Source organism: Zonotrichia leucophrys, chromosome Z (genome assembly GCF_028769735.1).
Source record: "Zonotrichia leucophrys gambelii isolate GWCS_2022_RI chromosome Z, RI_Zleu_2.0, whole genome shotgun sequence".
NCBI classification, from domain to species: Eukaryota; Metazoa; Chordata; class Aves; order Passeriformes; family Passerellidae; genus Zonotrichia; species Zonotrichia leucophrys.
Genome location: NC_088200.1, coordinates 9,257,528 through 9,274,416, shown reverse-complemented (window position 1 = coordinate 9,274,416; position 16,889 = coordinate 9,257,528). Strand labels below are relative to the sequence as shown.

Below are 16,889 nucleotides of genomic sequence, written 5' to 3'. Positions count from 1 at the left end.
CTACTCCAAGAGAAAAAGACTGTGAACCTTTCCCATTTTCCACCTTTACCTGAGAACCTGTGTCTACAGAGGAGATGAGGAAGGAAGGTAAGTTCTCAGACACTGCCAAAAAAGTATCCAGACAAAAGAAATTCCTAGACAGAAGGAATGTGAATAAATAGCAAGAGCAGTACAGCAACAGCATAGCCCAAACCTGGAGCCAAAGCCTTTGTAGCTCAGGACCACTTGTTGGTCAATTTCAGCTGATATTCCCTATCTGACTCTGCTTTTAGAGTTATAAACCTTTATTTAATTTGAGCTCTTGGATCAAGAAGCTTCAGCATTTACTCTCAGAGGAGATTTCTACATTGTGTTTAGCTTCTGGATCTTCCAAGGAGGCAGCTCTCCCTTATCTAAAGGAGAGCTGAATGAACTGCAAGAAGGAAAGCTGACAGGGAAAAAGAAGGTGGAATGATACAAAACACAAATAGTGCTAGTGCATGGCACTGAAACTGTTTTTCAGCCATTTACCTCAGCTCATTCAGTACGTCATCAGATGTGCTACCTTCAACAATGAAAACTTCTTCCATGTCATCATTCAGCAAGTTGCAGGAGTAACCAATATTCATTGCTGTCTCTAGGAAAGGCAAAGCAGGAAGATAATCCATCTCAGCAGCCCCAAATTAATCCATTTCTGTGACCTTTTTGTTCACATAACAAAAGCTCTCTTTCTGACCCAAAAGAGATTGAAGCCTTTCAGAGTCAACAGTAAAAGAACCAGGAGAGCCACTTTGATGGATATAGCAGCAAATTTGACTTCACAAGACCACAGGAAAAAAATAACTCCACCAAAATGAAAAAGCTTAAAATACCCTTTGATAAACATATTTGGAGCAACAAAAAAAAAACCATTTCAGGCTGATTCAAATTTTTTTTTCAGGATTTTTAACTTGCCCTCTCCCTGCTTCCAGAAAAGCACCAAACCACAGCTCTGAAAAAGAATATGACATTTTGCCCATAAAATTCTGGAAAATATATTTTGGTATTTTATAGCAAAACTATTGCATTTGGAACATGACAAAATTAAGTATTTCATTTCTCTCAAAAATTCTCTGCTCATGTTTTGGATGAAATTATTTGCAAATACTTTTGGTCTCCCTGAAGCAACATTGTTTCAGTGAAAATGCTGTATCTCCAAAAGAATTCACTGGAGTCTATTTGCTGTTCTTTCTATCTCCAAAAGCCCATGTTTTCTCCATTTCTATTTGGGATGATAAGAGCCAGAAACAAGCTGAAATGCACCCAACATCCACTTTAAAATTAAAGTTTCTGGAAAGCAGGACAAGGTTTTTTTCCAGCTTCTTCATCACCTGAATGATCAACTGGATGACACCTTTTCACAGCTTATGTCAGGGACTATGGGATGCTTACTGTCACCTCTCCGAAGGCAAAGGATGCTGCCTTCACCCTGCTTCCACTCTCATGACAGAAATTAAGGACAGGCACGAACTAGTCATCTGGTCTAATTCCAGTTAACTGAAATTTTGCATAGCTGGCAATGAAGCAAAGCCGTGTAAGTTTGTCTTCGGTGCAGTTTTCAAAGAATGAGAACACAGGTCCTAGCAGAACCACCCCACCAGTGGAGGAGAAGAGAAGCAGCCAAAGTTGTAGTGCCTTTACCTTGCTTATCTCCAGTGAGAACCCATATCTTGATGTTGGCTTTGGCAAGAGTCTCAATTGTCTGTGGGACCCCATCTTGTAGCTTGTCCTCTATGGCTGTGGCACCTAGCAGCTTAACAGAAATGGCAGGGAGCTGGTTAAGTCCTCCCACTGCTACCAAAGGAGGCAGCATTAAATCTAATTATTTAAGCAAACACAAATGAAATCCCCAGAAATAAGGTTGTACTGATTGTCATTCTTCCTCAGCAAATTTACTGTACAGAGTACAGCCCTAATCCTGCAGATGTTCTAGGCTCTAATCTCCCCAGACTCCAATGGATTATGCACGTGCATGAAATTATTTGCAAGAATATTTGCAGAGCTACAGGCCTGTGTTGCTCCATGTGTTCCCTTCACAGCAGACAGAGCTTTAATAGAGGGACAAAGACACTCTGGATCCAAGAGTGTCCCCAAACCTCCTCTGGTGTGGAACTTGATCCCAGCTGTGCTGTACTGCAGATGTCACATGGCTGCTAAACATCTTCTCCAGCCCTTAACAGAGCTGTGCCTACCCCTGGTCCACACTGTCACACAGCTACACCACAGACTGCTCAGGACACAAACCTTCATTATTTTGAAGTTACTGCTTTTTTCTGCTGTTTGAAGGTATTTGGTAGCTTTAACCTGTCGTCAAAGAGACACGGAGGTTTCACTGCTACCACTAACCTCCTGCTGCTTGGAGACTCAATTCAGAGGTTGGGAATTTAAGCCTGGGATCCCTTTTGGCACCCTGAGATGTCCACGATACATCAGCTATGAGCATTATCAATGTAAGTAACAGCTCTAAGGGAACTTCTCTACAGGGTCCTCGAAACTCTACAATCCCTGTTTTACAGTAGTTCTGATCCAGCTAGAGAGACCATGGAACTTCCAAAGGCCAGCCTTTTCCTAGCTCACACTTGCTTCTTCCCTGAGCACTGCTGGCATTCTGGCATACAGCTAATGGAAGGAGCAAAGGTGTCTGCCAGGATTTCCGGGGTTTCAAGAAAGCACTGCCACGAGTACAAAAGCTGGATTGCTTCTCTTCAGATCACACACATGCTTTTCATTCATTATTCATGGCTCTAAAACACAGGCAAGTCCTCCAGGGCATTTAAAAACTGTAACAACTCTTGGGGAGAGAAGAATGACCCAAAGATCACAGTTTAGCTCAATTTCAAGTTGACATAAACATGCTCATGGATATCATCTACCCATCCTGCCCAGGGCTGGAAGAACAAAGGAAGCACTCTCATGGGCACTGGAAATTATTCACTGCCTGCCATTTCAAAGGCTGGAAAATAAATAGATCAGCCATTTGCACATACAAAGGATGGCTATGAAATATTTGTGTCCACGTCATCTCCTGCAGGCTCTGATATGTCACTTCATCACGAGAAAGCTACTCTGACACCCACGTGAGTTAAAATAAAACCATTCCCCTGAACTGGTGGCTGACACCCCAGTTGTGGGCTCCTGAAGGAGGTGCCAGTGAACACCCAGGGCTGCTGTGTTCTGACCTGCTCCTGTCACACAGCCCACTGTTGCAGAGCTGTTTGCAGAGCAGTGTTTACCAAAGTCATTCTGAGCTGTTTATTGACAAACCACCACCCTTGCTGCCTCCCTCAGAGCCTGGCCCAGATTTCCTGAATTACAAACCATTAGGTCTTTTTCAATCTCCTCATACAGCTCTGACAGTTTGTCTTCCCGTCCCTCCAAGGCAGTGCTTGCTTCATGGTGACGCCTGATCCAACCCTGGAAGTAGTCTTCCTCCAAGCTCTTATAGGCCACCACGAGTGTCCTCAGGCCTTCCCCAGCAAACTCCTGCAAGACAGTGGTGAGACAGAGGATCCCAGGTCCAAGAAGAACAGTCTGGTCACCTGGGCTTACAAAGGATCTTCAGAAATCGGATCGGTAAAAGCATCTTGGTAAAGTTTACAGAGGAAAGGTGAAAAAATGACACCTTAGGCCACAAATGTTGGGGTATTTTTAAATAGCAATTCAAGACCACTTTATCATTACCATCTGTTGTCCTTATGGAAAAAAAAAAAAAAAAAAAACCAACAATCTCAAAAGGGCTGTTATACTTTCTGGCTCTAAATCTTTACACTAACCAAGCATTTGTTTCTCAGGTTTGTATTTCTCAACAAGAGGTTCAAAACAGTGAGACCTAAATAAACACTGAACACAGCCTCAAATTTTGGACGTGGGTTCAGCATTTTTAGGGTATGAATTCTGGATGAAATGTACTGCAGGAGCATAGCTAGTCATGGCATCTCAGCAAGCCCTTATAACTGTGATTTTGATGGACAGCATGGAGCTCAGTGTTTGGTGGAACATCACAGATGCATTTGTGAAATGCATCTTTGGGAAGTTTCCCCCAGGCTTGAAGTAAAGGCGCATCAGAAACAAGTCACAGGTCCTCTAAATGTCATGCATTGGATTTGCCATCTTTGTCCATATTACAGAATCATGGAATGATAGAATATCTTGAGTTGGCAGAGACCTTAAAGATAATCTCATTCCAATCCCACTGCCATGGGCAGGGACACTTTCCAGGAGAACAGGTTGCTCAGAGCCCCATCCAACTCAACCTTGAATGCTTTCCAGGGATGAAGCATCCACAGCTTCTCTGGACAACCTGTTCTAGTGTCTCATCACCCTCACAATAAAGAAATTCTTCCTAATAAATCTAAATCTTCCATCTTTCAGTTTAAAGCCATTAACCCTTCTTTTATGACTACATGCCCTTGTAAAAAGTCCCTCTCCAGCACTCTTGTAGCCCCTTCAGGTACTGCAAAGTGTTATAAGGTCTCCCTAGAGCCTTCTCTTCTCTAGGCTGAACAAACCTAAACCTCCCAGCTACAGGAGATGTGCTCCAGCCCTCTGATTATCTTCATACTGATAGACTCACTCCAACAGGTCCATGTCCTTCCTCTGCTGAGGATGCCAGAGCTGGACAGTGTTCCAAGAGAGGTCTCACAAGAGCAGAGCAGAAGGACAGAATCACCTCCCTCTATCTGTTGACTGTCCTGGAGCAGTCCACACGGCACCAGGTTCTCATGCCTAGGCAACTAATTTGAAACCTAAAGCCATAGAAACTAATTTGTTTCTCTATTCCATAAATTAAAATTGGTGCTTAAGTGCTGTTTCTAAAATCTGGGGTTTTTTTTCCTGAAGACAAAGTATGCTGAAGAAAAGGAAAACATCAAATGCAGAGATGTTGTTGAGAAGGAAGCTCTTACATTCAGGTGTTCTGTGGTCTCCTCTTTGAGGGAGTTGCAGGATGGATGAAGCAGCTCATAAAGAATGGTGTCAGCCCCCTTGCAGTACAAAGTCAGGTCACCTTCTGGACTCCGCACTGTGAGGAAGAGGAGAAGAAATGCTACAAATCCCAGACTGAGTCTTTTGCAGTACAAAGCCCTTCCATCAAAACCAAGAAAAACAGTTTCTACAGGTGTCTGAACTTCCCCAAGTTTTGGCAAATTCCCATGAATCAAGACAAGCTCTGCTTAGAAAAGAGAGTGCAGGTCTGAGCAGACTCTACGTTGTCTCTACAGGCAGAGCTTCACTAAAAAGTGAAGAACTACTTGTTTTTAGGGAAGTAGACCTACTTCTCCTATTTTCCTACCAGTAAACTGTAACTACAATTACAATATTCCTGAAATATCAGAGAAAGTTGGAGTGTTAATAAAGGCTGCAAAAACTTTTTTGGATAATTTCTCCATTTTTTGTTTGGGAGAAATTGGGAATTTGTTTATTGGGAAAAAACTGTTTTCTCAATTTGTTCTTGCTTTCTCCTGTCCTACTTCCTCAAATTTCACTGAAAATTTAAAAGCTGATTAGAAGAAAGGCCTTTCCTGCATTGTAATGAGGGGAGCAAGATATATGAAAAACTAAGGGGCTTGCATCACTCTGGTCCAGATGCTAAGATTTATCCCACCTGCCTCCTTTAAGTATTTTTCTGGCACTGTTGCTGTGTAATTATAAAGTCAAAGCAGCCTATCTCAAATCTGCAGAAACAAATGTTATGCAGATCACATTGCAAAGGAGGTCTTCTAGAAAAATTCTGCATCATAGCAGAACGAGGGACAGCTCCAGAACTTAAAATGTCAGGAAGGAAAGAAAGGAGCAAAGGGAACATACCAATCACAGACATTCGCTTGCGAACATTGTTGAAATCAAGAATAGCCAGAAGTTTGTAGACTTTTGTTTCTCCCATTTCCACAACAGTGATGGTCTCTGGTGTGCGAGCCCGGAACACAAATCCAAAGTTTCTGGCAGCAGTGACTAGGGCTCCCTCATCAGGAGATTGTGCTTGATACACCAAGTTACCTGATATGCAAGAAAAAAAAGTAACATTTTTGACTTATTTCTGAGCTAAAAAAAAAACAACCAGCATCCAAGATATAATGCAGCAGCTATCCCTTTCCTTTTCAGTCTATCCACAGAGGTACAGCACTAAAAAGCACCTTATGTCCACACATCTCCATCATGTCCCACCAACCCATCCTCCAGGACAGGGCAAGAGGCCCTCTGGATTCTTTTGGGGATTTTAATCACTTCTTTGGCATCTAACATCTCACTGACAGGACAAGTTCCTTGGTTTAGCCCCTTCTAGTCAGATCTGCATGTATTTTTCACTTCATACCTGTCAATTAATTATAGCCTTTAAAGCATGGCTTTCATCCTGTCATTCTGACCTAGTAGCTGTGGGAATACTGGGTGAGAGGAGCTAATGAATCCCCAGTGCATAGATACTCAATGTTCTTTGCTTTCTGGGGCTAGGAGCAGAGTAGAGAGAGAGCAGGGCAAGCCTCTGCCGCCTCAGGGCGCTTGCAATTTCCGCACTCCAGAGATGTGGTGTTTGCAGTAGTGTCAGCTCCACCACAGGAACACACAGGGAGTGGAGGCCCTGGTCCTTTCTCTTCCTGTGTTCCATCTCCAAACACACTGATTTATGTGTAGCCTTACACTACAGAAAATCACCAGGGAGCCAAAAGGACCAATAACAGCTTCTGTGGAGAGAAGACATTCTGTGGTGTGAGTGAGCATAACCACTCATTCCAGTGCCCTCAGCAGTCCTCACCTTCCTTCTTCTCCTCTGGCATCACCGTGTGGCAAAGGGAGAGCAGCCGGAAGAACCTGTGGGTCGGGACATCATTCAGCTTCACAGCTTCAACCAGGCTGCGGTCATAGAAGGCAAACTTTGGGTCAGCTAAAGGGTTGTAGGAGAAGTCAACCTTCTGGGTGTTCTGAAAAAAACATGGCTTGGTATTATTTGTTGAGCTCTCACAGGGCTGTACACCAATTCCTGCCCAGCACTGCCCCAGTCTCCTCTTCATGTTTACAAAGGGCCCCATCCTGCCTATGCCTGGCTGCTCCTGGCAGAGATTTGTAGATTTAAGGAAGTGGGAGGTCAGGACAGGTATTTAATCATAGGACAGAACAGGCACTAGATGTGCCTTTCAGAGCAGCACTCAGGCCAAGAACCAATTAGCTAAACTGCCTCTCTGAGCAGCAGCTAATGCTCCAACAGGAGCCCTGCCAGTGGATACCTACAGCAAAGAAGTGCCTGCCTTAAACACATGTCTGCTTGGAAGCATTGTGCTCATGATGTCAAAAGCTGCCTGTGATAGTGGAGTGCAGGAGCCCAGCTTAAAACAATTCAGAAGTCTGTCTTATTCACCATGCTCTCCCAAAGCCAGAAAAAAATTCTGATAGTGAAAAATATAGGACAGACAGGTGAAGTAAAGGTTAAACTCCACAGGCACTACCCATTTTGTCAAAAAACAAGGAGCCCCAGGCAGAGTGGAACACACTGGAGAAATGTCCAGAAGCTTAGCACATGATGTGTCATGGAGTAATGGACTGCCAAGCCTGCCTCGGACAATTCTGACTCCCACCCCATCCCTGATGAGCTCAGAGTTTCCAGGATGGGAATCATCCTTTTGACCTCTGCACGCTGACATTTAGCACTCAGCCCAGGAGCACAGACAGACCGACCCCTCCCACACTGCTCTGTGCAGCAAGGCCCAGGCACGGCGGCGCTGTGGGCGTGCGGGCAGCAGGACTCTGCTCCAGAGAGTGTCACCAGCAGCAGGGTGGGGTGGACAGCTGGCAGGGGTCCAGTGTGTGTCACCAAGCAAGGCTGACGGAGAGAGGGCAGGCTGCAGGCACAGTGCTCAGCACAAACAGTCTGTTTCAGTGGGCAATTTAAGTTCTAAATGGATTGGAAATGAATCATCGGAATGAGGAGTGGGATTTTCATCATCATATTGCTGTTTGCTATTTGGATTTCTGCATGCAGCTTTCAGACATTTTAGAAATGAAGATGTGTGCATTTGTGCCTGCAAGCAGAGGCTAAAGATAAATGTAAAAATGACACATTTTCACACTTTCTGAAGTCCAGACATCAGAGGAATTTAGCAGTGACCTCGCTATTGGTGTGAACTGCACTCACTAATTCCACACTAAAGTTTCAATTAGCTGATGAGGTTAATAAAATTCACCAATGTCCAAGTTTGCAACAAACACCAATAGTGAAGTGTTCAAGAGAAGCTGTGCATGCACCAGGATGTCAGGTGAAGCAGAGGGGACACAGAGCTGTTCCCAATCTGGAGGTTAAACCCAGGCTTACTGGAAAGGAACTTAACTCTGGGAATTCTCTGACATCCAGAGGAACACACATCTCTGTTTGAGCATCAAGAGCATCAACTCTTGCAGGGTCAAAAACATAACCTTTGCAGCATTCTGTCCACTGATACTTATCCAAGTCCATTGAAAGCACAGATCCTGATAGCACTTGAGCACTTACCTCATTTATTTCTATCCTTTGCCCAGACATATCATACACATCACCTGCAAGCAAGAAAGATGAAATTATAGCCACAAACTGCGGGTAAGTGCAGTCTCTGAGCCACAAAAGTGAGTAAAGTGTTTCTAAGTTAGAATCTATTTTAAAAGTTTCAGTACATTGACATAGGCACTAATGACTGATGATGCATAACAATCAGTTTCCATGTTGACATGACAAAATCTGGAGACTGATAGATGCTTGAAACACAAAGCAGTTACCATAAAAGTGACTGGTTTTTGAGTGAAGAAGACTTGTCTTGAGTTGAACACAGAGAAAATAGAGTTTATAGTGCTAGACAGGAAATTAAAGTGCTTCCAGGGGATGACTTTTCTTGTGCCTTCTCCTTCAAAATCCATCTCCTGGATCCTAGTATTTACAGCAGTCCCTGGACACCCATACAGAAGGAGTTTTCAAAGCTCATTTTTCCCACATCTAGGTAGCAAGGCTGCTCTGTTGATTCTCCCTGAATGGCTGATCTGGTCATAGGAGTTGAAGACAAGCCACCTCCAAGAAACATTACTAGAACTTCTGCCTGGAGAAAAGTTTCACTGAGAAGGTCTGGACTGTCCCAAGGCTAGCCAGTCCCAACAGTTCACTGAAATAAGATCAAAATGCAATTAATTACAGGGATGATTGACTCATGTTTGCACCAGCAGCCTCAGCTATGACCAAAGCCAATTGTAGTGCTGGTGTGCCTTCATAAAGGCCCCTGGAGTGTAAAAGGCACACAGTAAACCCCTCTCCTGAGAATCCATGCATCAGCTCATTCCCTGGGAACCACAGCCAAGAGGCTTTTGTGCACCTCCTTCCCTTAAGCCTCCAGAGGAGAGCAGAACTAAATCATCCTTTCTGGCACTGCTTTCCAGAATCCCCTAAGCAGAAGAGAAGTACTGTGGTAGGAAGAAGCTAAACATTTAGAAAACTACAGGCAATAGATTTTTTTGCCTTCTTTGCATGTATTTCCCATTCATTTCTTGAACCCTTATCCTGTATCTACGTTAGTGGTGACATGCACTTCAGAAAAGTCAACTGAGGGCACTTGATAGGAAAGATTTCAAACTCCTCATTAGCAGTATTAATGTTAACACTGTTAAAACAGTATTAATACTACCACTGTTTGAGATAAGGTGGTCTCCAAATATGTGCAGATTCATAGGAAGAAATATCTTCTTTTATTAGCTCAGCTGATAGCACTGAGAAAAGATGCAAGCTTTCTGGCACATTAGTGCATCAGCAGGTGTGACACAGGCAAAGCAAGCATCCATATACAAATAAGCAGTGACTAATTTCTTTGGAGCATCTAATGATGTTAATCAATTAGTTTATAAAGTGCTAGCACCTCTTGAGCAGTATGAAAAAAACTGCCTGGGGCCATAGCATGAAAAAGCCTTTTAAATCAATAACTTCTAGGATCTAACAGAGCTAACAACTCATGTCTCCTATTTTTTCTAACTTCCTACAAACTTTTCTTTCTTCTGGTAGCTGAAGAATGTCAAGTGTCAAGACAAAGACCAGGTCATTGATTACTCCAACTATCTGAAAAGGATGAGGAAAATCACTGCTCATGACATGAGAAATTGCAGAGAGACACAGGGTGAGAAATTGACAAAATTTGCAGATGAGCCTTATGAGGCATGGTTGATTTCATAAATGATTAGAAGGGAGTGAGTTATGTGAATTATACACACACACACACACACATATATATATATATGTATGTATATGTATATATATACATATGTACACACACACACACATATATATACACATCTATAATATGTGTGTGTATATATATATATTTTATATATATATATATTTATATTTTGCAAGGTTAGAAAAACCTGGCTAGCCATGCCAATAATACCATAAAAAGCTGTGATTACCTAACTAGCGATATCAGAAAAAAGAAAAAAACCAAAACAAATTAGAGTACAGATGATGTAAATCTGGGACAAATGAGGTGAAACTAATAGTGTTGGGGCAGTAATGGGGCAGAAAAAGGGAGATAAAAAAGTGAGGAAAAAAGAGGAAACAATTATTAATACATGGCAAATGATGCAGTCAGGCTATCCAGATGCCCCTGATGGGTAGCCTTACACTTGATCACTGCAGTTCCTTACATGGCATTCTGCTCTGGATGTCAGATTTAGTCTCTGGGGATGAAGAGGCACACAGTGAGGAAAACCCAGAGAGTAAGACAAACATACCATAGGATTTGCCATTGATGGAGCACTTGTTGAAACACATGATGTTCTGGGTGAGAGTTCCTGTTTTGTCTGAGAAGATGTACTTGATCTGCCCCAGCTCTTCGTTGAGTGTGGTGGTTCGGGCCTGAGCTGGCGTGTCATTCACAGGGTAATACATCTTACGGTCCCAGTCGATGTAGAAACTGTTACCCAAGCGTATAATCTCCACACTGATGAAACAGAAACAGAAGATGATGGAATACTCCTCAGCTTAAGGGACAAGCTCTTCATCTTCAGCACCACCATTATCAATTGCAGTTAGAAGACAACTTTGAAGGTAATGACAGGTTGAACTCATCAGTCCATAGGTGGCCTGTGGTAAGGCCACTTGCTGAAGCAAGTCCCACTGAAATGATCGGCTAAGTTTACAGCAAACTCATTATAAAGCAGTACTTTACAAAAGTACTTGAAAAGTTTCAGCAGTTTTCGGGCTGAGAAGCGAGGCAGGAGCAGTGGGTTTCAGTTAGTGCCATTTCAGGAGCTGAGCCCAGTGGCAGGGGATGAGCACAGCCATGTCTCCAACCACAGAGAGCTCCACACCAAGAGAGCCACGGTGCCCTCAGTACAACCAAAAGAGTGGCATCAGCTGCAGATGACATGAGTTTTCACCTTGCTGGGTGGCATACTGGATAGGAATGGAATTCATTCCTCATGTTTACCAACACAGAAGAGAGTCTCAGTAGCAAAGCTGACTGAAGGCAGCAACAATGATAAATTGAACAGGGCTTTGCAGTCTCTACCCCAGCTCCAAGTTTTGAGAGCACCACAGACACATCGCCTACCTGTCACTCCTATTTGTCTATCACAATAACCAACACAGCTCTGCATTGTCTGGGAGGAGAGAACACTCTCAGCTGCTCATATAGCACCGAGCACTTGAACCTGGTTGCACCTACTCACCTGGCAATCCTCACACAGTCCTGAGGCCACCTCGAAGAACAGGCCATTCATTCACTGTTAGCAAGATCCTAATGGTGGCAGGCTTCCAGCCCTGCTCCTATAGCATCCTACACCTACACCTTCCCTTTAGCTGCAAAATCATCCTCTCCTCTTCCAGGGCTCACTGCTGTCCCCAGTGCAACCCTGACAAAACCTTCTGAAGGCAGCAGAAACAGGAAAAGCATCACCGTGGTTGTATAGGAGCATCCATGATGGGGCTGTACTGGGTTTTAAGGAAAATGCTGCTCCCAGTTAAGGCAAAAGCTAAATCTCTCCTAAGATCAAAAGTGAGAGGAGCTTCTGGCACGTACCTGACGTAGAGTGAAATGGGTACCACTGTGTTTAGAATGATCACGTATGACCAGAACATGAGGAAGCCAGAGTAGGAGGCAGAATTGACGCCCTCTGCCCAGGGCAGATAGACCTGGAAGTAGTAGCCCTTATCATGCTCCCAGATACCATTGCCAATGGCTAGGATGAGACACATCAGTGCTAAAAATGCAAAGATCTGAAAAAAATAAAACAAAACGAAAAACAAACCAAACAAATCAAAACCAAACAAAATGTAGTGCGTTTTAGAAACAAGGAATTTATTATGCGCAGGTTAATCAGAAGACCTTAATGGGATAGGTTTGGATAGCCTGAATCATAGGAAAATGTGCCTAGGGATGAAGAGGGAAAAACTGCAAAACTATGATACTTTTACCTCAAGGACAAAGCTACACGGTGCAGAGTCTGGAAACTTGGAATTAAAAGTCCTCAAACAGCTGGGGATTTAAATCCCAGGCAGACATCTCAACTAGGGTAGTTACAGCAGCCTGCTGTATATCTCAATAGAGGAGAATTGAAATGAGGGTCCTCAAACATCTGGCTGCACACTTGGGAATACAAACTGCCTGAAGGACTTTGCTTGGCCATTTGCCAGATGTCTCACAGTCTTCCCCACAATTTCTGAAATACTGCTAAGGATAATCCAGCAGTATACAATCTGGAATTTAGCACTGGATATTATTCTGATGGTTAGAGGAGAGTTAATTGCTTTCTCAAAGCTAATGGTTGCCTCGGCATTTGCCCTCACAATTTGATTACATTTCCTTTGAGCAAACAATAAGCAATACCAACCAGCGATGCGTATCCTTGGGCTTTAGAGAAGCCTTTTTCCTGAAGCCTAAAGTAACCAGGGCAACAGCAATTGGGAAGTGAATTTCAAATTGGGAAACCTTACTAAAAACCGGGACTTGCTCAGGAACACGATTTAACAGACACAAAAACATTACATAGATCATAAAGCATTTTTTGATTAAAAAAGACAAGACTGTAGCAATACATTTATTTGGAAAAGAAGACAGAACAGGAAGAAATAAATTTAACAGAAATTAATACAAACTGCAAGGAATTACAGAAGTGTTAATATCCAACAATAATAAAGAATCAAGAAAAGACAAAAATAAAGTCATAAATAGGTGTGTGAAAAGCAAATGTGTTAACAGACAGCCTTCCAAGACAAAGGAAAAAGGGAGAAGAAGGACTTATATGCCATATGGGAGATGAAAAAGGAAGATTATGTCCACTGACACAAAGCACTGTGTGGCTCTACCTGCTAATAAGCATTTTCAATGCAGCAAGTCCACTTCATTCAAAGATGGAAGCTTAGAGGATAGGTTTTAACCTTTAGCAACGTTAGTTTTTAACAATGCTTTAAAAACTGGGAAGACCCACCATCTTGGAATCCTGCTAATATAATTACAGTATTTGTAAGGTAGAAATGGTGATGGTGGGGGATATAAACTGCAGTTAACTTGTCATCCTTCCTGAACAAATGATGAGAAAATAATTCTTTTGGCACAGTCTTTTCCAAACATTTGACATAAAACAACCAATATAATAATAAAAAAGTGAAGATATGGAGTCAACAGGCTGCACAAAAGAGCAATTAAAAATCATCTTTTGCAAGGATAATCATTAGGGAGGAAATATCAGTAAGTTGGACCATTATGTAAAGGCCACACAGCAACAATCCCATTAAAACAGTAATCAACCTTTTTAAAAAACAGTAATTGAGGGACAAACATAGAAACATTGACGGTAAAGCTAATATTTGTACTGCTGAGTTAATCTGTGGGAGGAAGAAAGAAAGAAAGATACTTCTGCGGAGCAATATGAATCACTTGGTGAAAAGTTCATGCCTGATCAACTCAAGTTTTAATATCAAAAAAGCCACAAAAGGGAACTGCAGTGAGAAAAGGTGGCAGACTCAGTTTCAGGGGACACATTTATTTCACACATGAGCAGTAGCTTTTCTATTTAATTGTGCGAAGCCAAATAAATTGCTCAGCTTGTGAAATGGAGACAATATTGCTTGCTGGTAAGGAATGTGGTGCAGTGTTTTTAAACCTCTGTGAACCAGAAATTAAAACATACTTCAATCTGTGCTATTGTAATTATAAGGACTTAAGGGCATTTGAGAGGCATGACCCACCTCCCTGCCCCAGAGGTTAAAAATTATCCATTTGCAGAATATCACAGTCCCTGTAGGAATTTCAATGTGTGATTCAGCAATAGAAATATATGTGGGGCAGGACAGGAGCTGAACTTTCCCAAGGTGTCCCTGCCCATGGCTGGGGTGCTGGAACAAGATGATCTTTGAGGTCTCTTCCAACTCCAACCACTCTGATTCAATACCACAGCAGCTCTTGCCTACAGCTGCATTTGATTTATGCACATTTTGTTTTCTGCACACTTGGCATGTCAATGCTCTCACAACTCCATTCCTGTGCAACACTTGTGCTTGCACAAGGCTCCCTAACATTCTGTTTGATCTGAAACAAAGGGAAAGGACCAAGCCATTAAAAGCAGACGTTGAGATTAATTTCTATGCACAGAAACCACTCTGTGCAGGGTGCTGCAATTGCAACCACAGCCCCGAAGAGAACAACATGAAAAATCATTGCTTGTGCAAGGTCATGGAGCTTTCCAGCACGAGCATCATCCCTCCCTGGTTACTGCCCATGCACTGACTGCTGAAGATCTTCTTGGTAAGGGTTTTGTAAAGAGGAAGTGACTTTTGACTTCAAGACAAACATTGACTGTTGGACTGTGAATTAAAACAGTTTCAGTTTCTTGATTGGTACTTTGAGTTCTGCTCTGGGGTTTGAAGCAGTCAGTTGTTTAAGAGATGAGCGTGAGCGGTCTCTTTCTCTGAAAATTTGCTCCCCCTATCCTGCTAAAAAGCAGCTTTTGGAGAATAAAGCATTTCTGGAGCTGGCAAGTGCATCCCCAGTGGAGGAACATTAGCTTCTCTCTCAGATCGATGAGAAACACCTCCAAATGTGACAAAACAACTATGACTGCCATCTGGGGAGGTTTGCTTCTGATTAACCCTTGTTGGGGCAGACCAGGGCAACATTTAACAGGCACTCCCTTGGCGAGCCTGCTTAAACTCTGCTTTGTGCCCAGAAGTTTGACGGGCAAACACACACAAAATAACTTTGCCAGTGTTAACGTGGAGTAAGCTTCACTACATTTAAATTACCTATTTATAGTCAGACGTGGCTGCTTTGTATTCTCCAACTCAAGAGCACAATATACTGCCTGTTTTTATGACCACACTCCGTAACCTTCGACCACCCAGTGAGCTGGAAAAACCCAGGGCCCACATCCCCTTAGGTGTGCAAAGAGTCTGGTGTTTAATGTATGACAGAGCTTTACTTAGACACCAAAATTTTAGGTTCCTTAAAAATATGTAAAGGAGACAAACACACCCTTGGCTCCTCCAGCGCCCGAGAACTCAGGCAGAGGCTGATGCAATCGGCTGCAACTTGCTCAGTTTTTTTTAAAACAGAGCCAGGAGGTAAATTCATCTCATTTGTTTTTACAAAGAGAGGCCAAACAGATTGAAAGTCCTGGGTGGGACCCTTGGCTTGTGAAAGAAGATTTAGCAAATCCTAACTGAACATTAAATTCTATATTCCCAGTTCAGTTTTCCTCTGCTCTGTTTCTGTGCCCTGTGGATCCCTCCACAGCCCATTCTCCTCTCCAGAACATATCAGAACACCTAACAAAATGTGAAATTCTTCAAATGCTTGAAAAATTTTGAGTGTAAGAGGCCCAAACTTTGTTTGGTTTTGCTATCCACTTAAGGGGAGAAAGGGAAGAAAAACACTGAGGGAGACAAGCTGATGATAACTAAGCTTGATAAACCAAGATTTTCCTGTGGTAGAGACTGGTGCAAGATTATTAAAATAAAGGGCATGTCCTAACTGCACACTGAGAGCAAGGCCTGAAAAAGAATTGAAGTTAACCCTGGAGTGGCTCTCTGTGCTGTGGCACTGCTGGGCATCCCTAGGCTCACCTAAAGGACTTTTGGGATCCAAAGAAAAAAACCAGGAATACAGAGGCTGAGATGAAAGGTGGAGGTTGGAGGGTGGTGTCGCCCTGGAGATGTTTGTGATCCAAGCTCCTGTGCTGAGGAGGCATGAAGCCAGAGAGGGCAGGGAGAGCTCAGGACAGCCTTGCTGTAATGCACACACTTCTGCTGGATACCTCCCCCAGGGCTTGTTCCAGTGCCTGGGAATGGATCCTGTCCCAGCTGGCTGCTAGGGTGATCTAGAGAGCAAGGGTAGTAGGGAAGAAGCAGGAACAGTGAGCACTGACCACCAGACCTTCCCAGTGTCATAAACTGAAGGTGGTGCAGCATGCATAGGAAAGCATGACAAATTTGCACTCAAGGGGAAATAAAATCTGAAGTGAAAGCCCTTTTCTTCAAGCAATATTGATTAAAGTAGTGTCAGAGTGTATGTCTTCCTTCCCTGAGTGGCTTTGAACTCAAGCAGTAAAATCTTGAGAAAGTCTGTGAAAGAATCACTATTTCTGCCTGGAAGTATTTGCCATTTGTTAAAACCACTGATGAGCTTAACTCTAAAATTCAATCTGTTTTTCAGTCTGAAAACAGTGCCTGCTATGTAAGATTAGTGTTCTCAAATTTCCCTGCTGCTTAAAACACCAGCTTCTGAGCATTAATGAGACCATGTCCAATAATTTACCCTAACGTGTTAAGTCAGGGGCTGGCATCATGTAAATTAGCAAACTCAATTACCAAGTCCTATGCAGATATCACCAGAGATGCCAAGAAATCGGGAGGAAGAGAGAGAACTACTAATGTTTATTTA

The 16,889-nt window shown here is 42.9% G+C and overlaps 1 protein-coding gene across 2 annotated transcripts in view; it reads right to left on the bottom strand.

Annotated features, from left to right (window-relative positions):
- The window catches only part of LOC135459933 (phospholipid-transporting ATPase ID-like), a 73,419-nt gene that overhangs the window by 16,023 nt on the left and 40,507 nt on the right, over positions 1 to 16,889 (bottom strand). For both annotated transcript variants that reach the window (XM_064736425.1, XM_064736426.1), the window contains exons 12-20: positions 12,033 to 12,229; positions 10,744 to 10,952; positions 8,495 to 8,538; positions 6,767 to 6,932; positions 5,824 to 6,012; positions 4,923 to 5,038; positions 3,337 to 3,501; positions 1,660 to 1,771; positions 511 to 616 (exon numbers count right to left, since the gene is read on the bottom strand). In XM_064736425.1, coding sequence (XP_064592495.1) covers positions 511 to 616; positions 1,660 to 1,771; positions 3,337 to 3,501; positions 4,923 to 5,038; positions 5,824 to 6,012; positions 6,767 to 6,932; positions 8,495 to 8,538; positions 10,744 to 10,952; positions 12,033 to 12,229 — 1,304 coding nt within the window. The remainder of the gene's footprint in view (positions 1 to 510; positions 617 to 1,659; positions 1,772 to 3,336; positions 3,502 to 4,922; positions 5,039 to 5,823; positions 6,013 to 6,766; positions 6,933 to 8,494; positions 8,539 to 10,743; positions 10,953 to 12,032; positions 12,230 to 16,889) is intronic.